Here is a 27,783-nt window from a genome sequence, read left to right as displayed (position 1 = left end):
TGTACTGTTAGAATTTCTACTGGCGCGAATAGACTAATCTTCACAGAAAAATATACACGTATTACTGCTGTAGTCAGGTCCCGGAAAGTACAGAACGTAAAAACTGAAAAAATTCGTCGAACTGAAAACAAATAATAAAAACAAACCTAACAAATAGAACAGAAAATACTTAGTATTGAGATATACACGAAATGTCTGTAAAAGAAAAGAAATTTTTATTAAACAAGGAACATTTTGTTTTGTTGTTCCTAAGAGGAGCGTACACCGCGCATGCGCGTTCCATAACTTGGGCAGTGGTTCTCTGTCACGTTTAGTGGATTGTGTTAGCATACGCGAGAAATACGATAATATGTAAGTTCATAACGTGTATGGAGAACAATCGCATCGCGCATACATATCTACATATATATATAAATAATATGAAAACGATCAAGGCGTCGATCGAAAACGGAATAAGATAAAAACTATTGGTTATAGGAAAAGCAATCGGTAAGTAAGAAAGCAAGGTGCACCGCGCTGCGCTATGGGACCGATTTGATTTTCTCCCATACTCCGTACTCTCCCCGTTTGTATAATATTTGTCTAAGAATACGCGTGTATGTGGGTACATCGGTGTAAACGCGCGTGCGCGCACGAGAGGTATCCCATTCGCGGATTCGCCTGACCGTATGCACGCTTGCGCTTGTGTGATTATGCGCTTGTGCGCTTGCGCACACGCTGTATACTTCGTATAGCATGTAGCATATAGCATACAGCGTACAGCCGTTAGTTCGCGATACTTGGACATTTACGTTCGGATCATGGTGATTGAAATCGTGCTGTCGGTTCAAACGGTGGTGGTTTAGACATGCTTGTGCGAATAAGCGAGTAAGTGGTTGGTGGTGATATCAATTCCAGGATGTAGTGTGTTTTGCGAATGGAATGCGTAAGACGCGCGTCGTCGAAACAGCTTTTCCCGATGTCAAACGTGTCGCGGCCACGAAGAGTAAAATAGTCCTTGTTCGTCGAACAAGGTGCCCCTGTGTTCCAGAAAGAAAAAGAAGCAAGCCATTCGGCAGAGGTTCGTATGCTTAGATCGACCAATTACGATAGATTCGATTTTGTAAAGGTTTCACGAATGGGCTTGGAAATGCAGGTGGTACAAATGATTTTTATGGTCGGTTGTGTTGTGATTGTTGGCGCGACAGTGTACGGTACGTATAGAGTAATAAAACGTATCGTTGCTATATCTCATCGATAGCAGGTACATTGCAACTCTACATAATGTTGCGAGTACCTAAGCGCGTATACCGTAAACGTGTATAGATGCAATAATGTTGAAAGTTTTAGAAATTTGTTCGATACCTTCAGATGAGTTTACGCATTGATGCGTCCAGTGAAAGTTGTAACCAAACGGAAAAGATTGTAATTGGTATCCGGTCGATCAAGGGTGGGCGAATCGTAATTGAGTAAAACTTATGCGAATTATTATATAGTTCGTTTTTTTCTTGTTTTTTCTTCGCACGATGACACGATTCGACGTATCGCAAAATGTAAGTGGTACGGTGAGAAGCGTGCCATCGTATACAGTAGTTTGCAAGGATAGATGCGAATCGAACCCTTTTATATTCTATAATAGTATAATAACGGAATTAGTAACACAAGGGTAAGAAAATAAATGGCCAAAGGGGAGAAAATATCGACGCGCGTCACCATAGTACCGTCGAAAGGTTTCTATGGGTTTTATCAATTTTTCGTAAGCCCGTTCTCGCGATAGTGCCCGAAGAAAGAGTTCTTTTCACGGGCGTTTCAAAAGATTACTGAATAATGGATCTCGAGCTCTAGACGTTGGCCGTGAGGCGAACGGTCTGGGACTTTCGCTCTGATGTCGCGTCTCGTTTCTTCGACGTAACTCTCGAATCCGCATCTGTGTAATGTAATACGTCCCGCTCTTGTCGGCGCGTCAAACTTTTCGGGAGAACTGCAGCAAGTAGACACGAGACACTTGATGCGACGGATCGTCTGTTCTAGTGGCAGAGACCAGTCTATGCATGCATGTACTCGCTAGCTCGCTAGCGAGTTCGTTGGGCAAACTCGAGCGAATGAAACAAGCAGGAAACGGTTACTTAAGGGCAATAAACAGAGACCACCTCGTTCGAGCATCTATCCTCGACACGTACCTTTGACATCCCCCATGCGACGATGTAATTTTGTTGCACGGTTCAACAAAATTACGGTGTACGCAGTGCCGGCTCGAGTGAAGTGAGGGCCCCAAGCGGTACAAATTTTGGGGCCCTCAAACGCAAGTTACAAATAGAAGTTGCAAGATAACTCTCACAAACTTATTAACAAAAAGGAAAGGGGGCCCAAGCGGTAAAAATTTTGGGCCCTCCTACTCAAGTTACAAATAGAAGTTGCAAGAAAACTCTCACAAACTTATTAACAAAAAAGAAAGGTGGCCCAAGCGGTACAAATTTTAGGGCCCTAAAACTCAAGTTAGAAATAGAAGTTGCAAGATAACTCTCACAAACTTATTAACAAAAAGGAAAGGGGGCCCAAGCGGTAAAAATTTTGGGCCCCTCCTACTCAAGTTACAAATAGAAGTTGCAAGAAAACTCTCACAAACTTATTAACAAAAAAGAAAGAGGGTCCAAGCGGTACAAATTTTAGGGCCCTAAAACTCAAGTTAGAAATAGAAGTTGCAAGATAACTCTCACAAACTTATTAACAAAAAGGAAAGGGGGCCCAAGCGGTACAAATTTTGGGGCCCTTAAACTCAAGTTAGAAATAGAAGTTGCAAGATAACTCTCACAAACTTATTAACAAAAAAGAAAGGTGGCCCAAGCGGTACAAATTTTGGGGCCCTTAAACTCAAGTTAGAAATAGAAGTTGCAAGAAAATTCTCCGAAACTTATTAACAAAAAAGAAAGGGGACCCCACGAGGCCGCTTACCGTTAAACCCGCCACTGGATGTACGCCACTTTACCGGAAAATTTGTCGTTTTTCGATCGCATATCGCGAATACGCGGATACCTTGCTCGGTGTCTAACGATGTATGTATAATACCTAACGAAGTTACCAACGAAGCCGTACCATGAAAATTAGATTCGTTTCGTTGGTCTCCCGATGCGCGTGGCGACTATCGATACTTTATAACTTGCTATCTATCAACAGAGGTACGATAAACATTTTACGTTTACGATTAGTTTAGCACAGCCTCGCCTCGCATTATTTTCTAGCGATCGTTGTGCACGTGCAAATCGCAGGTTGGTAAAAAGAAAAATGTGAAAAAGTAGGCGATTGGAAAGTAAGCGAATCGAGAAATGAAAACAAAAGAAGATAAAGGGAAGAAGAAAAGGGAAAGGGAAGAATGAAAGAAAATTGCATAGCAATCAGGATCGGTAGATCGTGAAAGAAAGGGACAGGGTGAGGAGGATGGTAAGGGTAAGAGTAAGGGTAAGGATAGGGGTTGGAGTAGGGAGAGAAATAGTGGGGATGAGGATGTACAATAGATGAGGATGAATGCAGGGATGGGAATGTAGATACGGTAGGAGAAGAAACAGCCGTGGAGGGAGTAGCAGAGATGGTGGGGATAGGTAGAACGACGAGCGCGTTCTCTCTTCTCTCCCACTTTTGAGGCCCAAGCATTTCCGAGTCCGTTCGCGTCGGCCAGTTGGTTGGTAATTACGCGACGAGAAATACGTTCGAGTATTATGCGTAGTAGAACTCGCTCGTCTCGAAACAGTCTTTGGGTGTGGCGTTTGTTTTTCCGAGTAATCGCGATAGCATAGTCGTCGCGTGATTGTGCGCCGTCGACAAATATGCGATAATCGAAGGGCGAGGATCAAGTGATAAAGGATGGCAAGAGGACCGAGAGAGGAAGGGGCAAGAGATCGTGACAGGATCGTCGCGAGTCGAAGCGAGTCCGAAAAGTTGACGCAGTTTCCGGTAACGGGTCGCGTAACGCCAAACACGTTGAACGGCCACGCTCTTTCCCCGAAGGTGGAGTAACGCTGTGTAATTTCAACGAATACTTGTTCACGTTCTCGCGTTCGATCTTCGAAAAGATCGATCGGTAGTGGACTCTGTAAAAATCAAAAGGTATCATAGCCGACGAATTTCGCGAGTGTTGCGAGGATTTACCGCGCAATCGCGATACGTTGTTACATCTGTGTATCAACCAGAAATTCCTGGGCGTCTCGAACACTCTCGCCCGTTTAATTTCGCGTGCGAAATCGCCGCGAGATTAACCTGAATTTACGCGTGTTTTGTGCGTTCTGTTTTGTGTTTCGCGTTTCGTCTCGCATTTCGTTCGACCTCGCGTGAAGGATGACAGTCTCGGAAGAGTAAGTATTCGGTGACGCATCCACCTGTTTTCCGTGTCTCTGTCTTTTCTCTTTCGCATTCTCCTCTTCCATTTATCCATTCATTGCCACATTTCGAACAGCTTTGAAATCGTATAAACGTCGAACCGAGACGATTAATTGGAAATTAAAATTATAAAACGCGCGTATTTTTGTTCTTCGAAAGCAGCGTTCGAGTATGTACGCTGTCATTTTTTTTATACGTTCAGTCATAGTCGATAATCGCGCTTGTGCTACAGGTCTGGATTTACTTGGCCCGCGTTTTGGTTCGATTTCGATTTTTAGGGTTAGAAAAGGGGTTAGAAAAGAAATTTGTCTTTTCGAAGGAAGTTTCTAGAGAAAATTCTTTTCTAACTTAAATGGTATTTTATGTTGTACATGTTTATTGTACCGCTTGGATGGTTAACATACTGACGTGCTGCCAAGAGAACGAGAAGATTTGCGAAAAGTTTTCGCCGGCAATAAGGGGATAAGATATAGAACGATCAGGGCGAGGATAAAGATAAGGATAAAGGCAAGGAAAATGAAAATAAAAATGAAAAGCGACTCGGTAGAGGTTCGGGAGTGCGATCGCAGAGTTGCGAGGGTTATTGTGTATCGCGTGGAGGGTACTCGAGCGTGTTCGAGTTACTCGAGCGCACTTTTAAGGTTTCAAGACCGAACGTAGTCGTATATAGTATGTAGAAGCAGATAAGAATGCACGGTATGCGGTATGCGACGACTCACTCGTGGACGCGTTCCACTCCGTGTTGGCCCGATTCGATACGGTTTGAGTCGACTCGACTCGACTCGGTTCGGTTCGGTTCGACGCGGACCGACCCGACGAGTAGATCCGAGAGATCTCGAGTCGCGACGATCGCGACCGATTCGTACCGATCTCCTTTTCCTCCCTTTTGCCTGACACACGAGTCCACCTTGGTTTCTGTTTGATTCGCGGTACCGATTACAAATAATCGAACGTTCGAAAACTGGTTTCTCAGTCGAACATTTCGATTAATCATAGCCGATGGCGCGAAATTTTGAAATAGTAAATTCTACATTAACCCCTTGCACTACTACATATTTATTTTGTGGTCATAGTGATTAGAAATTCATTAATCGTTCAGAATTTTATAGAAAAAAAAAGAAGAAATATTTATTTTATGCCTATGTTTTCTCCGACTACAACAAAATAGAATTTTATTTCGGTGTAAATAACTTCCACTACGTTCACATTTACGGTTGCTTACCGATTTGGTTGTCGAGCGATGTATTATGTTTTATGTTTTATGTTCGACAGCCGATTAGCAGAATGGCGCGAAATTTTGAAATAGCAAATTCTATCTACGTTAACCCCTTGCACTACTACATTTTTATTTTGTGGTCATAGTGATTAGAAATTGATTCATCGTTCAGAATTTTATAGAAAAAAAGAAGAAATATTTATTTTATGCCTATGTTTTCTCCGACTACAACAAAATAGAATTTTATTTCGGTGTAAATAACTTCCACTACGTTCACATTTACGCTTGCTTATCGATTTGGTTGTCGAGCGATGTATTATGTTTTATGTTTTATGTTCGACAGCCGATTAGCAGAATGGCGCGAAATTTTGAAATAGCAAATTCTATCTACGTTAACCCCTTGCACTACTACATATTTATTTTGTGGTCATAGTGATTAGAAATTCATTAATCGTTCAGAATTTTATAGAAAAAAAAAGAAGAAATATTTATTTTATGCCTATGTTTTCTCCGACTACAACAAAATAGAATTTTATTTCGGTGTAAATAACATAACGTTTTATGTTTTATGTCAGGATGGACACGGACGTGACAAGTAAAAAAGCCGAGCGGGAGGCACTGCGCGGTGTAATTCAACAATGGAACGCCAACCGTTTGGATCTGTTCGAGCTTTCGGAGCCAAACGAGGTGAGACGATAGATAAATATTTACGTTTATGGACGATTGGACGAGAAGATACGACGCGGGTAGGCTTTTTCGTACATTGATGGAATTTTTCAGGATTTGGAGTTCCACGGGGTAATGAGGTTTTACTTCCAAGATAGCGGACAGAAGGTTGCAACAAAATGTATCCGAGTAGCCTCGGATGCAACGAGTCAAGCTGTGATCGAAACGCTTATCGAGAAATTCCGTCCGGACATGCGAATGCTTTCTGTACCAGAGTATGCTCTTTACGAGATTCACGAAAACGGTGGTAAGTGTGTAAGCGTGAAAGGATATAAGGTTGTCTTCTTTTTCTGTATACGTACATACACACAGGCTCGCGAAAGCATTCGAACGCCCTTTGAAACAGTATAATTTTTTTTTAATTGGACCAGACGACCAGACATTTTTTGGCCTGTGTATATGTATACCACGGTAATATGATATACGGATGTAATGCGTACTACGAAAAGCACTATGTAGAATGAAAAGCGTGAAACAGTTCATGTTAAAACGGTTTCGATCTGTTCGCAGAGGAACGCAAACTCGGCCTCGACGAGAAACCGTTGCTGGTGCAATTGAACTGGCACATCGACGATCGCGAAGGGCGATTTCTTCTGAGAAGAATCGACGACAAGACCAATGCGCAGGGTGTTGCCTTCTCTTCCACAGACGGATCCAGCTTTCGTAGGAAGTTGAGTAAACGCGAGAAAAAACAGATGAAGAAGCAAGAGAAGCTCAGTCGGCTCAAGAGCGCCGAACAAGACGAAAACGCGGCTCCCACCGACCAGAATGGAGTAGCTGAGAAACTTTACACGGGTAAGAGGGTAGGATTCGTCGGGAGAAATGTACGCCGGCCGTAGTGGCGGCTGATATTGTCGATAACATTTAATATAATAAAAAGATGCAAAAATCTTTGTATGGAATTGTGTGCTTCATAATTTTTGCGCTTCATAGGAAGCTGAAATTTTGTGGAGCAGCATCCCCACTAATTTCAGCTGCGAGCCGCCGCTGGCCGGCCGATGATTTTCTATTTAATTCGCGGGAAGGGGGTCTGTAGAACAATTTCTGCGACGAAGACACATCTATCACGATCGAAAACTCTGTAACGTTCGAAACAATGGAAAAGTAAAGGAATGTCGATTGTGATTGCAGAGTTACCGGAAACTAGTTTCACGAGAAGCATTTCGAATCCGGAAGCTGTGATGCGGAGGCGACGTCAACAAAAACTGGAAAGAAAATTGCAACAATTTCGCAGCAAAGACGGCGGCCCCGACACCGGTGGCACCTTGAAGATTTACGGGGAGGCACTGTGCAAAGACGTTCCGTACAAAACGTTGCTTTTGAGCGTGCGGGACTCTGCGGTGCAGGTTGTTCGCGAGATGCTATCCAAATACGGATTGGAGAAGGTCGATTCGCAGCAGTATTGTCTCGTGCAGGTTAGTCGTTTTTGTTTTCTCTTTCCCAAGTTTCTACGTTCGATCATTGTTGCGTCTAACTTGTTTTTATGGTCTACCAACGTTGCATAGGTAAACAGCGAAAGCACCAATGGGGGTACGCAACAAGAGTACATTTTGGACGACGACGAATGCCCGTTGGCCATTCTAATGAATCATCCTTCGACGCGCGGTGAGTGTTCCTCTACTATCCGAAAAGCGCGGCGAGGCTGTTTGAAGATGGTCCTGCGAATCTCGGTTCGAATTCGATTCTTATTCGGTAATCGGTATTCGATATTCCATAATCAATATTGAAACGGTTAATAATCGATTCAAGTGGAATCGGACGAATAAACGAGGAACGTTGTCGAGTCGCGAGCATGGTTCGGTTCGTTTCGGACTTGCGTACGGACCAGCGCTCGGTCGATGGGCGAAAGCGCTTGCGTTTTGACCCTTCCTCGTTTGCTCGTTTGCTCATGCGAATGAAACGATCAGAGCGGCCACACACTCCGTCCGCGTCGCTCGAATTCGAGTCCGCTCAGCCAACCAGCACAACTACACATCCGATATCTACTATCGTATCAGGAAGAATTGTGACGCCAAGGCCAAAGCCAGAGCGAGTGCGAACAGACACGTATCGTTTTCGTATCGGCGGGTAGTTTTGATTTCGTTTTGTGCATCGCGGTGACGATGCGACGAAATTGGTTTGTTTGTGCGCGATACCATGCGATGTCTGTCGCCGTGAAAGGATACCGCTGCGAACAGGGTTTGCCGAATGGTACGCGGTGAAACGCGTCACGTTGCGAATCGCTAGGAGCGATGCACTTCGAAATGGGCTGATACATAAACGTGGACGTAAATTTGGATGCAAGCTGCCCGGATGCGCCAAAGCGAATTATTCCTTTTCCGAGTTACTCTGATAGTCATTCCGTAGCCTATCCAATTCCAACGTCAATGGCAACGACAACTACAACGATAACGACAACGACAACGCCTGAGCTAGAGCTGAACGAAACGAAGCAACCGAATCGCTGGCATTCCGGGCAGCGAGGACCGAAATGTTAAATATTTGTAAATGTTAGACGTTCGCGAAAAGTCGTGGGAAATAAAGGCAATGCCGTACCGTGCTATGCCATCTTTTTCACCGATTCTACTCAACTTTACCCAGAAGTTCCAAACGTTCGATAAGAACGGATGATAAGAAAATACGAAAGGGATACGTCGCTTTTTATCCACAACTAGCCGAGTACTTCTCACACGGAGAACAGACTGAAACTTAAGGGACCAACGTTTTACCTTAACGGAGTTTGCCGTTTTTCGTAAAAGGGACCACGAGGCATATTGAGGGACCACAACATTAGTATCTGTGTTTTCTAGGCAACATGATGGATTGGGGAATCAGACGTAAGACGTGTTACTTTCCTCGATATTTGTCCAACCTCGCGATTTGTCGTCCGACTTTTACCTTTGACGACAAAGCAGGCTCGGAATAATTTATATAAGCGATTGCGAATGTAAACGCAAAGGTGTCGCCTTCGTAGAAGCTGATCGATTCGATTCGTTTCACCGCATACGTTCAATGTGAATAGTCTAATACCCGATTCGAATAAGTTATCGTATTCGTGTTCGACTATCGACCGAATGCATGCAATTTTATATGGTTTCCGGTTTTGGATTCCGTTTGAATCCGAGGTGTTTCGGTGTTTTCGTACCGAGACACGCCGTACCGTTTCACAACTATACTTCTATCGATCGAGCTGCACGGTAGAAACGAAAAAATTCTCCCGTATCGACGCATACGAACTATGTAGGTCAGTAATCGGGAACGGACCACGCGACACGCGACGCTCGACGCTCGACGCTCGACACGCTATGTACGAAACACGACAGACGACAGAGAACAGACAGACAGCCGACGACACGATGTACTCTTATATTGAGTTGTGTAATAAATTCCCGCGTTTTTTTGTATTTTATTTTTCTCCCGCAATTTTGTGTTTCGTTAGGTAAAGCATATACAGTCAGTCCCATAAGTATTCGTGCGCTCTTAAAAATCGAATAACTTTGTCAATATTGGACTATACTACTTGAATTTTTTTAAAAGTTAGAACAATTGGATCACTACATAAAGTGAAAAAAATTTTTTACAAAAATTGCAATTGGTCGAAAGTGCAGAGAAAATACTAAAAGTTGTATTTTGCAACTTTTTTATGTGGACTTACATTGAAAATTTAGAAAGTACGATTTGTAGACCTGTATGAATTATACATGGTCTGAGAATTTCATCAAAATCGGTCAACGTTGCAATGAGCTGCAGATGTTCCAATATGATCACATAAGGGTGAAATTTCCTGAGAAGGCCAAAATTATGCGACTTTCGCCCTTGAGTTTTCATCGTTAAATGTTTGTAGCTCAGTGCAATGTTGGCCGATTTAGATGAAATATTCAGAATATGTATAATTGTTACGGATGTACAAAACGTACTTTTTAAATTTTTAATATAAGCCCGCATAAAAAAGTTGCAAAATACAACTTTTAATACTTTCTCTGTAATTTCGACCAATTGCAATTTTAATCAAACATTTTTCTCACGTTATGTGGTGACCCAATTTTTCTAACTACAATCATACATTATATCATTGCTTTGTTTTGTAAGAAATAATTTTTCATTAAAGTTACGTTCGCACAAAATTTTCGAGTTTGAGGTCATTTCAAGGTCATTGTATAATACACTGTTGAATTCGTCTCGACGTCAGCAACAATCCTATGATATCCAAAACATGTGGTGCCATTTAAAAAAGTCAAGGTGACCTTTACTTTTTTACGTAAAAAGCATTTTTTTAGATTCAAGAATATGCCAACATGTATCTCGTCAAGTACTGACAAACTTTTGTCTAAAACATTTTTTAATTGCACTATCGGAAATGCCTAAAAAATGGTGACATAACTTAACGGAAGGACCCTGTATATGCATTCGCAAGTCTTTTCCTTGCTCTACAAACCCATCTGCTTCAATTTTTCGAATTATTTAATTTTAAAAATAAGGGGAGAATAGAACAGAGTGGTTTTCGGTGGTTTACATTTCGAAACGATGCGTGTAGGGTAAGGGACCCATATCAATTGTTTATATCAATTATATTTATTTTTAAAGCATAATAAACATTTAAAAAGAGATACGAATTGGATTAAAATCAGTTAATATTTATGTTAGATACTTTGATATCCATTACGCTTTAAAAATAAGTATAATTAATATGGGCACAGTAATTGGTACCCTCACAGTAACTGGGTCCCTTACTCTAGAATTCGCGCGATTTGTCGCGATCGTGTTTGTCCTGTATAAGCAGTTTCGATTTTGTTTCTAGGTTCGATCATGTTTCACGTTCGGAAAAGACCCGCGGACTACGTACCTCGGAAGCGGAAGAAAAAACCTAATGGAAAATGGAACGAAATCGATTACAGGTTAGCGAAACGAAGGAGAGGTGCACGGTGAAAAGGAGAAAAGGAGGATGAAACGAGTAGTCGAGACAGTGAGCGTGTATAGTTTGTGGATTTCGGTGTTCGTAGGTACGAGGACGAAAGATTGCCGTTCTTGTTGGAACTGAATCCGGATGGCAGCGACGTTCCGCACGGGGCAGGAACTCGGCATCGGTTGCAGCCTAACGTGACCGAGGTGGGTTCGGAAAGACCGGTAGGTCCGCAAGCGGTTCAAGCGCAGACCCTCACTCTGACCGGACCCACTGTTATGGCGAGGCATTGCGTGATCGCTTTTACCGAAAACATCGTTACTTTGACGCCTTGTTCCAGAGACGCTCACACTTATGTGAACAATCAGAGGATACATCAGACAACGATACTTCAGGTAATCGAATGTGTTTAATTTTCGGGCGTGTCGCGTCGTATCGCGCCGTATCGCGTCTTATCGCGTCGTATCGCGATGCGTTGTATAGCGTATCCCACGCCCATTCAACCGTTTCTTTTCCTTCGCAGAACGGCGCGATCGTTAAGTTTGGCAGATTGCATACATTCCGGTTCATCGACCCAGCTCCCGAGGAACGAATGAGGCAACGCCATGATTCCGGACGGCAGATTGAATACGGTTACGAACGGTAAGCGCACTCGTTTGCCTGGAAACTAGAATAGGTATACAAGTACACTCGTGTTTCCCTTGTTCGTTGTCCGTTGTTTCGCTCCATGTCGAATGTCCAAGTCGTATGTCCAAGTCGTGTAGAAGCTGTGCGAATCGACGCGGGGATTCAAGGTTGTAGCGTTTGAAGGTAAATGAAAAGAAGGGAAAGTGTCTAGACAGAAATCAGAAGTCAGGAGTCAGGAAGCGGAGGTCGGGGACCAGGTTCGAAATACAAAGGTGAGAGTAGCGAAGTTGTCCAACGAACAAGCTAGTTTCGTGCAGGAGCCCACGCGCGTTAGAACGCGCTCAAGTATTCGTGTCGTTCTCAAGCTTTTGCGTATCACGTTCCCAAGCTTTTTCTGCATTTTACTTCGTTTTTCTTTCCTTTTTGTTTCGCTTGTTTTTTCTTGCACGCGACTTGCTTCTGTACCGTAGACGATCCCCAGACTTGACCATCCAAGAGACGAACGCGGAAAGATACGGGTCGGTGTCCGGCACTCCTAATGGCGGGCAGATACAAGCGCAAGGCCAACCGAGTCAAGATCAATCTTCGTCGCATTCGTGTAGTCGGAACAAGTCGACGCCGATTTCGGCCACTGCTGCTGTCTGTCTTCCCCGAAGTCCGAATCCTGCTCCGGAATCGACGCACAATTACGAAACCACGTTCGATCTTGACGGAAACGTCGAGACCGCCAGTCTCACTAGCAGCAGGGACGGTAACAGGTAACGCAGTGGTGGTTCCATCTCTCGAAGTCGACGAAACGTCGCGTCGTTGTCGGCGGCATTCTCGTTTGGTCCGTTTGCCTGCTCGACATTAACGATATCGTTCGCGATCATGCGAGCGCAATAGAAACGGAAGTATTCGTATTCGTAGACGTACATGTTGTAGATTGTAGTCGTAGATCGTAGATTGTAGATTGCAGAATGTAGATTCTAGGGGATATATCGCAAGGACAGCAAAGATAGGACGTTAGCGATAGTTCGAGTATAGGGAAACGCGATCGAACGTTGCGAAATAAGATGAGACGAAAGATTGCCGATACTAGGGTGGCTGATATGTTGACAGACAACTGCAAAACGAGCGACAACCGCGCGGAACGGACCCGATTCTACCAGCGGTTTTGGAGTTTCTCGAGGAAACGGAGGAAACGTTCTTCCATGCTGTGATCACGGACGTGGAACCGTCGGCGCCTCAGTTCAAACTGGCTCCAACGTATACGCTTTACCTGGCTGCGAGGTATCGCGCGAGCACGCATTATAGGCCGGAGTTGCAGCCGACGGAGAGAGCGCACAGGCTAACGGTGATGCTGGGGAACGTGGCCGGTACGATACATCGAGTAATCCAGGTAACGATCAGCTGTTAAGCATAGCATAGACGTAAACATTCGATAGAGACGATAGTGAGATTGTTGCGTGTCGACAGGAACGGTACATGGACGCGTCGTCGTTGGCCCTGTGGCTGGCAAACGGCTCGGAGCTGTTGCACATGCTGAAGAACGATCGTCACGTCGGAGCGTTCTCGACGAGAGCCCAAGACATTTTGACGGAAGCGGTTCACGAAGCGTTCGCGTCGTTGGTGCGATGCATCTCTCTCGAACTCGCCCCGGCGATGTCGCAGTTTATGGCCGACGCCGACGAACCCGCCAAAGAAGCCGGAGTTTTGCAGATATTCTCGAGCACGATGGCCCTGTTGAGACGGTGCAGAGTGAACGCCGCCCTGACCATTCAATTGTTCAGCCATCTGTTCCACACGATCAACGCAACCGCGTTCAACGCTCTGGTCTCGAACGCGAACTTGTGCGTAAGATGGTTCGGTCGCCGACTCAAAGCGAGATTGAACGCTCTCGAGACTTGGGCCGAGAGGCAGGGCCTCGAGCTTGCGAGTCAGTGTCACTTGGCGACGATCATGCAAGCGACTCATCTTCTCCAAGCGCCGAAATATAACGCGGAGGAGCTCGCTACCTTGAGCTCGACCTGCTTTAAGCTAAATTCTCTTCAAGTCAGGGCGTTGTTGCAAAAATATCAGCCAGCCGCGGACGAGCCGAGGCTTCCGGCAGAGTTGATCGAAAACGTAGTCAGAGTAAGTCGATTGTATGTGCGGTCGTCTCGATCGCGCGCCAGCCATTTCGATTCGGCGTTCGTTCGCGTTGTGTCGCAACAGCGGGTCCCGTTTTCTTAGTTCTCCTCGTTTTCCTGATCTTTCGTCGCATTCGCTCGCTTAATTTGTAGCGATTGGCCCGCGATCGATCGCGTTGCATTGACCCGCGGTGCGTCTCGTCTCGACTGGTCACGTTCCGTTACGCCAAGTTCGAATTTCAGGTGACCGAAGGCGTAGCCGACACGCTCGCGCGCGCCGATGGCAGAGAGATCAGGCTAGAGGAGGAACCTACGCTAGGGTTGGCCCTTCTTCTGCCCGAGGATGGATACAGTTGCGAGGTGATTCGAGGTGTACCGCCAGGGCTTGCCGAGTTTTTGGCGCCCTTGCAACGGGACGGTTTGTGCCGGATGGCGGCTCAGCCTACCAGTAGCGGATATTGGACCATATACATGATCGATCACTACAACAACGTGAGTCGAGAAGTTTGCTTGCTGTTCAATTATCGATTATTCGACGACACTGAAAAGAATGGTTCGTCTAAACGAGATAATGTTCCGCTCAGTTTCGCAGTCCGAGCGCAATGAGCAACCGATCGGGCGGCTATGCCTGCAACGCGGGCTCCGCTTCGATTCAACCAGAGATTCACGTGATCAAGTTGCACAAATCCACCAACGGAATGGGCTTGAGCATCGTCGCGGCGAAGGTATATTAAAATACTATAGCGTAATAATGTCTACAGCAATTTTTAACTATAACTACCGTATTTTACATATTTTGTAGGGTGCCGGTCAAGACAGACTCGGAATATACATAAAGAGCGTTGTTGCAGGTGGTGCGGCCGATGCTGTGAGTTTCAAAATTCCTTATATTAAGAAAATCTATACCCCTGCACGCGAAAAGATACCTCGTGGAGTTGGAGAAATCAAGTTGTTTCTTCATGGTGGTCATCGATTGCTCGTTCCGATGCTGACGCGAAAGCGGTCTGGCATTTCTTTTCCTTTCCACGACCATGACCACGACTACTTTTCTCCAATTCCGGAAAATTTCGCGTTACTTTTCTCATCCGTTAATTCTTTTTTCTTCTCTTTTCTTTTCGGCGGTTCACCGACGTTTGCACAGGACGGTAGGTTAACGGCTGGCGATCAGTTGTTAAAGGTTGACGGCCAGAGCTTGGTCGGAATCACTCAAGAAAAGTGAGTAGACTTTGTTCCGAACGACTAGTAGAACCAATCGTTTTTGCCGGAATTATCAGCTACCTGTCTTTCTCTCAGAGCTGCCGAATACTTGGTGCGCACCGGCCCGATAGTAAACCTCGAAGTTGCCAAGCAAGGTGCCATATACCATGGACTGGCCACACTATTGTCGCAGCCCTCACCCGTTATGACCAGAGGTACGAATCCGCCTTTCTCGATCATTTATTCCGTCTCTCCTTTTCTCTTTGTCTCTGTTTTTTTAGTCTTTTATTCATCTTCCTCTCTCGCGCCCTTCTACATGCTTTTCTGGTCGGTCAAAGGTTTCTCGCGGCAGTATCTTCCTGCGGTTACTTGCAATTCCCACAACCTCGAACTTCCTCGTTTTGCTTTCTCCGGACGTCCTCGTTTGCATCGGCTGTCTCGGTCTGGCTCGCGGGAACTCGAGAACTCGAACATTCGAGTACTCGAAAACACGAGAGTTACAGATACGATCGCTTCACTAACGCTTTACTAACTGATTGTTCCCAAGCAGTGCACAAGATCCGACCCAGGTCAGAACATTTGGAATCGTCGGAGGTTCAGGAAGCGAACGAGCTGCAGTCCACGTCGCATTCGATGGGTAATTTGTTGAGCGTGCCAAGACACCCTGTCGATTCGGGGACACGTTCGATCGACGAAATGCCAAGACCAGGTGCGATTCTCTCTCCGCGTTTCGAGGTCGAAGTAGGCGAGTTCGATCCGCGTTCGCGCGTTCCTCCACACGGCGATATCTCGGCTCGGATAGTCGACGCGATATCGATCAAATGTTCGCTACGGGGAGAAGGAAAAGATTCGGTAGCCGGTACGGCATCGCGGCCGACTCGAATCGCCGATGCTACTCCATCTTGGCCGATGCGAGCTGATCCCCTCCTCCGGGTGGATAATTCGCGCGGTCTAATCGATTCGAACGTTTCGAACGTTTCCTGTGGCGAACGTGTACACTCTGATAACCGCGTACCGACTTCTGCGGACGTAACTTTGTCGATGCAAGATTCAAATAGATTTTCGGTTGGTGAAAGCACGTTCAGCGAAACTTTTTCTCTCGATTCCATACCCTATATCGATCAGAAGGTCGAACCTTTGTCCGATGAACCGCTCGAATTGGATCAATTGGATCGACTCGTACAACTTGACGAATTGGATGAATTGGACGAATTCGACGAACTGGATGAACACCATGTTGGTTGCGAAACCAGCTGTAGTCAGGGGATTGATGGTGGTGGTGGTGGTGGTGGCGGTGGTGGCGATAGTATTTTGCGAGTCTGTTCCGTCGAGTCATTGAGTCGAGCTCAGTTCACCGTCGAAGATCATGTCGAAACTAACGGCGCGACCGCATCGACTTGTCAAAGAACGAACAAACAACCCCGTGAACTAGAGAACGCGGCACAGGGGAATGAAGGGGACTCTCCGAAGGGTACGAACAAGACGGAATCGAGGGAACGTGAAACGAAGACGGGGATGCAAGCTTCCGTGGTTCCCAAGATGTTTACAACGATCCCAGAATTGAATCTGGATTTGTCTGGCTTGGACAGCGACAATTCGAGCGATGTGTCGAACTACGACAAGCGTTGGCAATCACCGGAGGAAGTACGTCTTGGATATGGCAGGGTCGCAGCTTTGGCTAGACATTTTTCGAAGCTCGGTAACGCCGGATTGGTTGAAACGGTTGGCGGAAGGTTGGCCGGAGCTCGCAGAAAATTCGCCTCCGAACCAAATTTCGTTTCGCCCGAAGTCTACGAAATACGTTCGAAACACCGATTCCCCGTGGTCGACAAAGAATATTTGTCCGAACTGAATTTGAGACGAAGAACGGACGAGTGTGCGGCGAGCGACGAGGCGAATTGCAGTTTGCGTTACCACTCGCGGGGCTTGCCCGTCGCAGGGAAACGATTTGAGAGCGCGTACGAGCTTTCGACGACGACGCACATGGAACACGCTGAACCTACGGAACACACGGAATCGATAACTCCCCCTCTTCGTCGAAATCGGAGGCAAGCCGATAAAAGAGATAAGTTGTCGTTGTCCGAGCAACGACGAGTAATAGAGCAGCTCGAGAGAATGTCTAATCTCGACGACGCGACTGGCTTGGTTGGTCCGTTGAATGGAAATGAATTCGCATCTTCCACCGATAGAATCGACGAGCATCATCTCGTTCGAAAGGACGCCGTGAAAATCAACTCGGTCGAGTCTCGATTGTCCAAGCGATTGTCTAGGTCCTATCCGACATTGGGGAAATCGATTTTCATGACAAACAGAAGAAACAAATTGGAAAAACGTTCGCGTTCCAACGACAACAACGACGACGACGACGACGACAACGACGACGATGACGACGACGACAAAAACAAAAATGAACGAAGCAAATGGATCGATAAAGCTCTGTTATGCACTGATGATGAGATCGGAACACGTACACCAGAAATAAAAAATGTTTGTTCGGCTGAATCCTACCAGGCTGAGAAAGAATCGAACAGCGACGACAACAAATCCGATGAAGCGTTGTCGGTGAGCCACGAAACAGAGGCAAACGAGTCCATCGCGTATCGACGGACAGTTTGCAGTTCGCTAGGTCGATTTTCTGTGCAAGTCGATTCTCTTTTACGTAAGCAATCGACGCCCTATGTCCGCGTTTCTTTCAATTCACATGCCTGCCGAGATTGAAAACGATCGTTGTACACGGCACGCTTGTTGATATTCACCTAGAAACATTTGAAAAGCTCGCCGACGCTGGCGAGCTTTCTACGCCAACCCACCAATTTTCAGCACGCATGTCGAGATTTTTCCGTTGACCGGTTACAAACTGTCTGCGTGGCGCTCAATTTATTTTTGCTCGTGATCGTGATCCTGTACAAAATTGATTTTTGTACTACGTAGAACGACCCAGTAAACCATTTTGCTATGAATTTGCCACCAAAATTTGTCTACAAATTCCGCAATCTGTTTCCGCATTAGGCTCGGTATTTGAGTGTAATGATTGCAGCCAAAATTCCATGCCAAATCAAGACCAAATCGAAGCCAGACGTTGAGTTCGTTATAGAGGGCAGGTAGGTCACACTAAGAGCGAACTTAACCTTGTTGTAAGAGTAAACCTTGCTGGTGGGAGGGAAAATGGAATTATTGAAAATATATAAAACTTAAAATTATATAGTTTAGAAGTTTAAATAAAATTTTTCCTCCTACAGCAAGGTTTACTCCGATTTTTTCCGATAGGTGCTCGTAGAGCAAGAACTTAGTATGGCCGACCTGCCCTCTATAACGAAGCCAAGGTTCGGCCTCAATTTGGCTAGGAATTTGTCGTCAAGTTTTGGTGCCAAGCTCGTACAAAACAGGGACCAAATTCTGCTCCAAGCAGGATGTGGTACCAAATGGACTTTTGCTCGCAAAGTGTGATACAAAATTTGCTCGAAACATCGTTTAGCTAACTGGGGACATAGACGACAGCTCGAACGCAAAATATTAGACGTAGCTGTTATCTCTTAGATGTTGTCGCATGCATGCATTTGGATCACTCGACCGTTGCTTTTGATGTACGCCGTAGCGGTCTAATAATTGTTTTATATTGTTATTCTCGTCGAGAATATGCGCTTCCAAGATTCGAGACTCATCGAACAAATTGAACATATTTGACGGATCGGCTATTGCTTGCTGTACCTGTACATTTATACCGCGTTACATTAAGTCTTCGCCTTTGCTTTCGCTTTTGCTTTCGCCTTCATTTTACCTTTTCTTTTCTTTTCGATTTTCGTGCACTCGATTAGGCGCACGAGTAAACGTACTTTTGTGCGCGTCAAGCGCTGTCAATTTGCATGCGTGTTCGTGATCGTTCCCGACGTTTTACTCATTGTACGAACCAGCTCGATAAACCATCGAAAAACGTGTTTTGCATCTTGTGCTTACCGCAGGACCTCGTCGCATGAGTGAACGAGATTTACCGTCACGGCTTGGACGCGACGCCGCTGCTCCTCAGCAGCAAATGCATACCAGCAAATCCGTACCAGCGTTGCACAGTAAGTAATATTCACGGTACTTTAACCTTGTCGTGTCGCGCTTTCCTTCACTTTCTTACAGTTCCTGTGTCTGTGTTCGTTTCGACGAGATCCGCTTTCGCTTCATACCGCGTTTTTCACCGCATCTGCATTCATATCTGCATTCGCACTAGCGCTGGCACTCGTATACGTATTTCAGATGTGGTCGATAACAGAGTCTCGTTAATTGTACGATTCGTTGCGTTCTACCGTGTAACAATTACCAGTTTCGCGTATTACCTCGACTAATAAGAATCTCCTGTTTAATACCGACACATTGTGCGCAGACGTTGGCACCGAAGGAAAGCAACAACACGAGGTATTCAATCCCGGCTACAGTAGAGCATCGTCCAGCAACAGCGTTACACCACCGGTTGCGCAACCTCCCTCGATGATGGCGATTAATGGTTCGACGTCGCTGCGTTCTCGGTAAGTATTACTTTCAATCGTTGTATCGTCGTTGATGAACCGTGTATGTGTATCTTGCGCGTTCTTTGAAATAGCTCGAGCCACAACTTGCACGATCCGATACGAATCGGAACATTGCCGCCGAGCGGACTCGTGAGCAGGCAACAGTCGTCGCCAAATCTGAATCCCTGCCAAACCACCGGGAACAACGGCAACTCGAATGCCATCGGATCAGCAGCCTCTGCTACGCTTCAGAGCAACGAAGCCGAAAGATTCTATCAAAATTTGAGCGTCTATAGAAACCATGATCCGTCGTCGAAGCAGCGATGCAGTCCATCACAACTATTGGATGAAAGGTAACTTGTAATGCGCTTAACCCTTTGCACTCGAAGCTACTTTAACTCCAAAAAGAAACATTTCTTCCGACCTAAAATATTTCCCTTTTATATACAGGGTGTCCCACATAAATGGGAACACCTAAATATCTTTCGTACTTACAGTCCTATCAGAAAACTTCAGAGGGCAAAGTGACACTATTGCAGGGGGCAATATAATGGTGAAGAAGAAAATTTTTTTATGTCGTGTTTTTTAATGAAATTTCAAGGTCACCGATGTTCTTTTAAATGGAATAGTATATTTGTTTACGATAGCATGATAGACAATAAAAAACTGAATACCACCTTTTTGACCTTGAAATGACCTTGAGCCAGAATAATCATGTTGAAGCGGATGAAATGTGGAAGTTTAAAACTTGTGTTTCAGCAAAGATTGCGCGTTGTTTAATAAATGTTTCGAAATGTTGACCATCCTCATTTATGCAATGACAGACAATTCCTGATGTAAACTCAAGTGATATGGGTGAAACTTTTCTATTTGCAGTATTCGTGAAATACTACTTCTGCTAATACCGGACTCTTGTTCGAGTTGTCGCAAACTTACATGTGGATCATTAGATACTGCAGCTAGGATATTAATTCTATTTTCTTCGTGAGTTACAATTCTTTGTTTATTACGATTTTTAGAACTTACACTGCCGGTATTTTTAAATTGTTTTACCACGACGGAAAATGCCTGTAACGAAGGACAAATACGATTCACAAATTTTTCATGATACAAACGTACGTACTGCTTGTCTCAAAGATTGGTGGCTTTCGCCATAAGTGAAAACCATATCGATTCGTTCCTGTACAGTATAACGCATTGTTATCACTTTCACGTTTCGAACTCGAATAATGCAGAAGGAACAACGTACTTATTCTAACCGATTAACCTTCTGTTAACGATCTCAATGATACATGCTCGCCCAATCCAGCGTCCACGATATTTCGTATTTAGCACCGTTCTAGCAACTTTAGAATAATGCGCTGGACAACCATCATGTTGAAACCACATGCGCTTCCGATCGAATAATGTAATTTCTTCTAAAAGGCCCGACAAATCCTGGCGTAAAAATGCAGCATACTTTATACCAGTAAAAGTTCCTTGTATAAAGTACGGGCCTATTATTGGCCTCCTTTTTATTACATAAACATACGCTGTTTACTATGAAAACTATTTCGAACAATAATTATGATATGTAAAGGTCAACCCGACGTAAACAACGCGCAATCTTTGCTGAAACACGTAAGTTTTAAACTTCCACATTTCAGCCGCTTCAACATGATTATTCTTGCTCAAGGTCATTTCAAGATCAAAAAGGTGGTATGCACTAAATTCAGTTTTTTATTGTCTATCATGCTATCGTAAAAAAATATATACTATTCCATTTAAAAGAACATCGGTGACCTTGAAATTTCATTAAAAAACACGACATAAAAAAATTTTCTTCTTCACCATTATATTGCCCCCTGCAATAGTGTCACTTTGCCCTCTGAAGTTTTCTGATAGGACTGTAAGTACGAAAGATATTTAGGTGTTCCCATTTATGTGGGACACCCTGTATATATTTTTCATGTTATACATACGAATATGGTGCGATTTACTCGTACAATACTGAAGTATTTAGTAATTTATTAAATACAAACAAATTGAATAATGTAAAAAATATTTGGAATAATGATACAGCAATCTTTAGTGGCGCCTTACAGTTGCCATTCGAGTGCTAATGTTTAATAGTCTCTTGGCTCTTGTACGGCTGCACGTGATCACGAGTACACCCGATTTCATTTTCTTGTCGTTTTCACTTTCAGAAATACTCTACAGTTGCAAAAGAGCTCGAGAGGTTCTCAGAGTTCTCTGAATCGTCCGAATACCTTTGAGACGGGTCAGCCGAGAGACAGGCCGATATCGGCTTACGCATCTCAAGCTCAGCAGCAGTCGTTTCTCGGTACGCAATCGCAGCAACAAGCCGGGGGCCCACCGCCGAGGTCGCAATCCTCTCGGGATATCATACGACAAGAAGCGAAACTCCAGGAAATGCAAGAGGAAGTGAGAAGACGGGAGTTACGCGGTGGCGTGTCGGTCTCGGCCTCGTCAACGGTACCGGCATCGGTGTCGGTATCGGTACCGGTATCGTCTCCGTCTTCGACATCGACGTCGACGTCTGCACCGACTCCTGTACCGGTTCCTGCGTCTGTTCCGGTGCCACTACCGGTACCGGTACCGGTACCAGGCACAATCGCTCAGTACCGACCTGCCGCCTACAACGTCAAATCCACCGTGACCGCTCAAGCGACCAACATGACGACGAGACCGATCAAATCGATCGGTTCCTCGCCGAATTTAGGAACGAATCCGTCGGTTGGAATGGCCCCGGCAATTATGTCACCGACAACCGGGCATGCCGCGAGGCAAAACGCCGGTTCAATTTACGGTTACATGGACTCGCAATACGGACAGTACGTCGCTCAGTACGGAAAGTCCCCGCCCGCGCATCAGCACCCGCACCAACATCCGTATCAGCATCAGCATCAGCATCAGCTTCAACATCAGCATCAACATCAGCACCAACATCAGTTTCAGCATCCGCATCAGCATCAGCATCAGCTTCAATCACAGCACCAGCACCAACACCAACACCAACACCAGCATCAACATCAAGGCACGCAGCAAACGAATATGGGTCACGTTCAGTATGGCACACCACCGTTCCGAGGGAAAACCGATTCGGTCCGTCTACAGGCGAACGGCGGAATGCCGTCGTTCGACTATGGAAAAGATTCGTCGAATAATCAAGAAACGAGCAGAGCTTACGCAGATCAGAATCGACATTTTATGGTCGGATCACAGTATTATTTAAATGACAGCTCCGATCTACGAAACGATCAGTATTCCGGCGATAACGATATGCACAGATCGCAGACCGTGCCGGAAGGAAACAATTCCGTCCAAACCAACGAGGTTGTTCCGTTACGACCTGCTCTTCCGGAAGAAGGTTTCGGAGAGAGCCCGCCACCGCCGCCGCCAAACGCATCCACGCATCCACTTTACAACAAACAGTCGGATTCGAGGTACGATGCTCTATCATCGATCGCTATACTCGATGAAATCACTCGGGAAATCACCGGCGCTTTAACCCCACCGATTTTTCATATTTTTCCGACAGGTACACAGCAAGTATGCAGGACCCGCCTCGAGGAGGATACTATCCTGCCAATGGAACCGCAGGAACTATGCTACAACCGCGACAGTACCAGTACAGCGCCACTAATCCTTGGCAACGGGAAGAGAGAGAGAAGGTACGGTGCAGTCGTAGAAACCGATTCAATTCGATCGATTTAATCTCTTAAATTATCAGTGGCAATGGTATTGTAACAATAGTGTGGTCTGTCACGTTGCAGTAACGGTAATGCTGAAATTGTAAAAGACGAAAGAAACTGTAACGGTAATAGTAATGGTAATGGTAGTGGTAATGGCAATGGTAGTGATAGCGATAGTGATAGTAATGGCAATGGCAGCGATATCGGTAGAGGAAGTAATTAGTTCTGGTAATAGCATCATAATTGAGAAAATAACGGGAATAGCGAGAAAACCGAGAAAATAGAAATCTATCTGATACACCGGGGCAAATGTTATCATTGTACTGTACATTGTTTAGGAACAAGCGCGGAGAAGAGAAGCTGCGAGGCAATGGCGTGACCAGCAAATAGCAGAGTTGAGCGCGTTACCTCACAGAACTTCCCAACAGGAGGAACAACTTCGAGCTCTCCAATTGGAAAGAGACTTTCAGAAAAGAGCCGAGGAAGCTGCTAATCAGCAAGACGATGACGAAGAAAGCAACGATCTGGATGCCGAGAGTATACAGAGGGTTCAGGGTTTGCTTCGTGCGGCCAACATTCAAGACCGAAACAACCTGCAGGAACAACAAAGTCCTAATTCGTCTAAGGCGAACGTTCCCGTTCAGCCTGTTCGCGGGAATCACGGGCTTCAACCCTTGGGAACGCCGATGCATCCTGCGACCGCTATTTCTCCGCATCCCGCCGTGGCGCAGCAACCTTCTCAAAGCGTTTCAGGCATTTCTTCGCAGATGTCGCTGCAGGAGAATTCCGGCTTGCAATTTCCACAAAATCATCAACGCGAACAGACCAATCAATCGCAAAATCATCTCGCGCAGATGCCGATGTCTTCGTTGATCCATATGGCAGCTACTCACAAAACCAGTTCTCTCGCCGAAGACCGGGAATCGCAACGTAGACAGGACGAACTTAAACGAAAGCAAATCGAGTTCGACGAAACTCTGAAAAAGAAGGAAGAAGATGCTAAACAGCAACAGCAGCTTCAACAAATGCACCATCATCACCAGCAACAACAGCAGCAGCAACAACAGCAACAGCAACACTCGCAGTCCCAACACAAAACCCAACAACAACCGTTGCATCCGAGTATATTGCGATTAGAGAATTTGGTTATCAACGGACCGAACGTATCGTGTAAGTAACTCTTGCTGCGTAATCGGAAGAAATGCGAAAGCATTTGGTTTATTCGTGTCCTTGTTCTTTAGCTAACCAAAATGGAAACAACGAAGCACCTTTGCCACCGGAACGAGGATCCAGTTACGCGATAATGTCGCAACAAGGTACTCTAAGATCGAACAACGTGAACGCGACGTCTATGATATCGTTGGCAACTCATATGCAACAGCCAACGTCCATTAAACGAGTATCGTTTCACGACTCGAACGCAAACATGGAAACATCGATGCAGCGAAACGTTTCGTCCGGAAATGTAATCGGTGCTGCTGCATCGACGACCATGGACATCATCGTGGAAGACCCAAATGTAAGATCCCCAATCTGCTATACCGTTGCGGTTTCTCGGTGGGTACCCGTACCCTGCGGTTTCAACCGATCCTTGTACATTATTTTTCTTTCGCAGAACTTTCTCAACGATGCAGAAAATTTATTGGCGTCTCCGAAGTCTTGCGAGGGATCTGGTGTTCCGCTTCCCGGCGGTACACCCGGTGTCATAGGCGCACAGGAAGTTTACAAGTAACATTACGATTTTCCCGTTGTGCTGCTTTCGTTTACAATTGGAAGCGCTTGCTCGAATACTTTGCGACCGTCAGTTGTTATCATTGATTCGGCTCTTTTCAGGGATCCGAGGCAAAGGCGATTGGCGGAGAAACAAAAACAACAACAGAATTCCCAAGTCGGGCCTGTACCTGAAAAGCTCAGTTTTAAGGAAAAGATGAAAATGTTTGCGATGGAGACCGGAGAAGATGGAACTCCACGGGACAAAGTAAAAATATCGCGCGCTCAACGCGAAATCGATAACATAGGAAATTCTACTACTATGAACAGCAACAATAGCTGCAGCAATAGCAATGGTAACAATAACAACAACAACGGCAGCGGTAATCCTACTATCGTCAACAACAATAGAAATTAAAACGAATAACTTAACTTTATTAGTTTTGTTAGCTAACATGGAAAATCGAATTCTCTTAGACAGTGTTTCCCACAGTTTCGACATCTGTGTACCCCTTCTATGATTTTCGTAACACCGAGCACCCCCCGTTAAGAAAAACCGTTATGACACTTTAAGTAGCAGGCGTGTACTGTCCGTTGTACTAGTCAACAGTAGACTCCCGCTGCTTGGCTGCTTTGCACCAGGCACAGCGCGAACCCCCTCCAAACTGTTCCCGTACCTCTACCACATTTTGGGAAACACCGGTCTAAAAGAACGCTGACAATGTTGTCGTAACGCGCAACGTTTTCGATGGTTTCCTATTTCGATCGTGTTGCTCGACATGTACCTAATTGCAACAAGTTCCGACCAATAATGCGAATGAGACTAAACAACGATAGAATTACTTAAATTAGGGATATTTGCACAGCCTTAATCGCCATTCTCCTATTTATCAGTGATCCATGCCATGCACGCTCGATTCGTTGATATATTTTTCCAACTAGATTCTCCTCCCCACTTCTTCCTCTGCTCTTATAGTAACTCCCCTCCCCCTCCCCATCTCTCTCTATTTCTCTCTCTCTCTCTCTCTTTCTCTTTCAGCCGCCCGTCTATTCCTCCTCTACGTTTGGTCCAATATTTACGCTAGCGCCACAAGGCCACAATCAACGAATAAAATTGTGCGTTAGATACCGTTCCGAAATTTGACGCTCGGAAGTTACACGTATACTGTGTCTTGGCAGCATATCATGAAAAAGAGAGTCTATTTTACGAATGTACATAGATAGTATTAATTTAATTTTTAAAAGTTCTTGTTGTTCGCTATGTTGCTTCGTATTTATATTTGATACCGTATTTAGTAGGACACTACGAGTTTGTTGTCGTTACGCGTGCGTATGTTTTCGTTATCGAGTCTCGAGGCATTTGAAGCTTTAACGCGCGATAGAACGTTCTTAAACGGACTCGTCGAACACTCGTCGACAGCTTTAAAGTAGCAAAAATTACGCGTAGTCCTGATATATCGATAGTTGGATCTTAATCAATTTTCGTATCGTTTCGTTTGATTCGATGCTGTCGATGGTCGTGCGCCATTCCATTCGATTCCATTCCATTCTATTCCACTCCATTCCGTGCCTTTCGAACGCTAACCAAACAGGTCAAACAATTTTGTTCCCCTCGAATATTACATACGCGATCAAAGAAAACGTTCAACTGTAAAAACGACCTCGGTATCGTTACTCGTTAAATTGTTTTTTGCCAATGGGACGAGTATTCAAAGGGTTCACCGTGCCCTTGACAGATTCGCCGCGCGAAACGCAAAGTGTATATGTAGAAAGCGAATAATTATTCCTTGTTGTGTATAGCAAGCGTACAATACATCTGCACTATATTTTTTGCTAATGCGTACGTCCACGTTTGGCTGATGCAAAATCAATTTATCGACGAAACGTGTAATCTGCAACTGTAAATCCTGTTCGCAAGTATCATAGCAATTTATTCTATACATATTATTGAGATAATGCGTCTACAGATCATATATTTTTTGATTATTATAAGCGATATAGGATGAGAATATGATACACGAAAACAAAAAACGATTACATGTAGTTCGAAGACGAATGCGAGATGCGCTAGATGAAATTAAAGTTTTTCGCCAGACGTGAAATATATTAATACAGTGATGTCCGGGCATATGGCCATCGACCGCGATGGCGTTTGCCATATATCCGGACAACCAACTTTCCAAGAATTTGTTCGGTCGATGTCGATAGGAACGAGAAGTGGGCCACGCGAGAAAGAGACCATAATAAGTCTGCTCGTGTCGAAGCTGGTTTGAACGAACGCTTTCAACAATTGGGGGAGGGGGAAGATAAGTCATGGCCATATATCCGGACATCACTGTACTGGGTACGCGTATGGACCAAGTTTTAGCGAAATTTTGTTGAAAAATTGAAAATATAACTTGTTCGTTCGATTTAGGAGACAAGTAATGCTAGAGTAGCCAATAATGAGATAAGAAAGTCTGTGGAATATGTGACGAACGAATAAATTTCATTTGTCTAGTAACGTATAGATGAACATTTTCACGATCGTCGGAAATACTCGTGGAAGACCAGTAAGTAAACCAGCTGAGGAACCTAAATCAGTGGCGGCTCGTAGCTAAATTTAGTGGGGGGTGCTGCTCCAGAAAATTTCAGTTTCCTATGTGCGCATGCGCACAACAGCCAAGCACCACGCCGTCGCTGGAACTGTGAAGCGCACAGATTCCATGCAAAGATTTTTCTATTTTTTTATTATATTTGTTATCGATAATATCAAGTGGAAATAGAGTATGCTACAGTT

General features: G+C 45.0%; 1 protein-coding gene across 12 annotated transcripts; it reads left to right on the top strand.

Moving 5' to 3' along the window:
• Nucleotides 1-754: 754 nt before the first annotated feature.
• On the top strand, nt 755-27,507 carry Cno (adherens junction formation factor afadin). Of its 12 annotated transcripts, none has more exons than XM_076798019.1 (27): nt 755-1,060; nt 6,142-6,253; nt 6,347-6,539; nt 6,803-7,087; nt 7,424-7,707; nt 7,798-7,897; nt 11,070-11,166; nt 11,272-11,566; nt 11,695-11,813; nt 12,269-12,556; nt 12,900-13,179; nt 13,257-13,913; nt 14,153-14,401; nt 14,494-14,634; nt 14,712-14,777; nt 15,051-15,124; nt 15,203-15,321; nt 15,654-17,765; nt 19,066-19,170; nt 19,476-19,617; nt 19,692-19,952; nt 21,786-23,045; nt 23,141-23,273; nt 23,633-24,464; nt 24,536-24,813; nt 24,910-25,022; nt 25,128-27,507. In XM_076798019.1, the coding sequence occupies exons 2-27, from the start codon at nt 6,143-6,145 to the stop codon at nt 25,420-25,422; spliced, it is 8,889 nt and encodes a 2,962-aa protein (XP_076654134.1). In that variant the 5' UTR covers nt 755-1,060; nt 6,142; the 3' UTR covers nt 25,423-27,507. The 12 variants fall into 12 exon arrangements, with proteins under 12 accessions (XP_076654134.1, XP_076654135.1, XP_076654131.1 ...); XM_076798020.1 differs by lacking the exon at nt 755-1,060 and adding an exon at nt 3,609-3,981; XM_076798016.1 differs by lacking the exon at nt 755-1,060 and adding an exon at nt 3,609-4,325 and having other exon boundaries at nt 15,657-17,765.
• Nucleotides 27,508-27,783: the final 276 nt, after the last annotated feature.

Source organism: Halictus rubicundus, chromosome 12 (assembly GCF_050948215.1).
Source record: "Halictus rubicundus isolate RS-2024b chromosome 12, iyHalRubi1_principal, whole genome shotgun sequence".
Lineage (NCBI taxonomy): Eukaryota > Metazoa > Arthropoda > Insecta > Hymenoptera > Halictidae > Halictus > Halictus rubicundus.
Note: the sequence above shows the minus strand (reverse complement) of the source record. Positions and strands in the feature narration are given on the sequence as shown.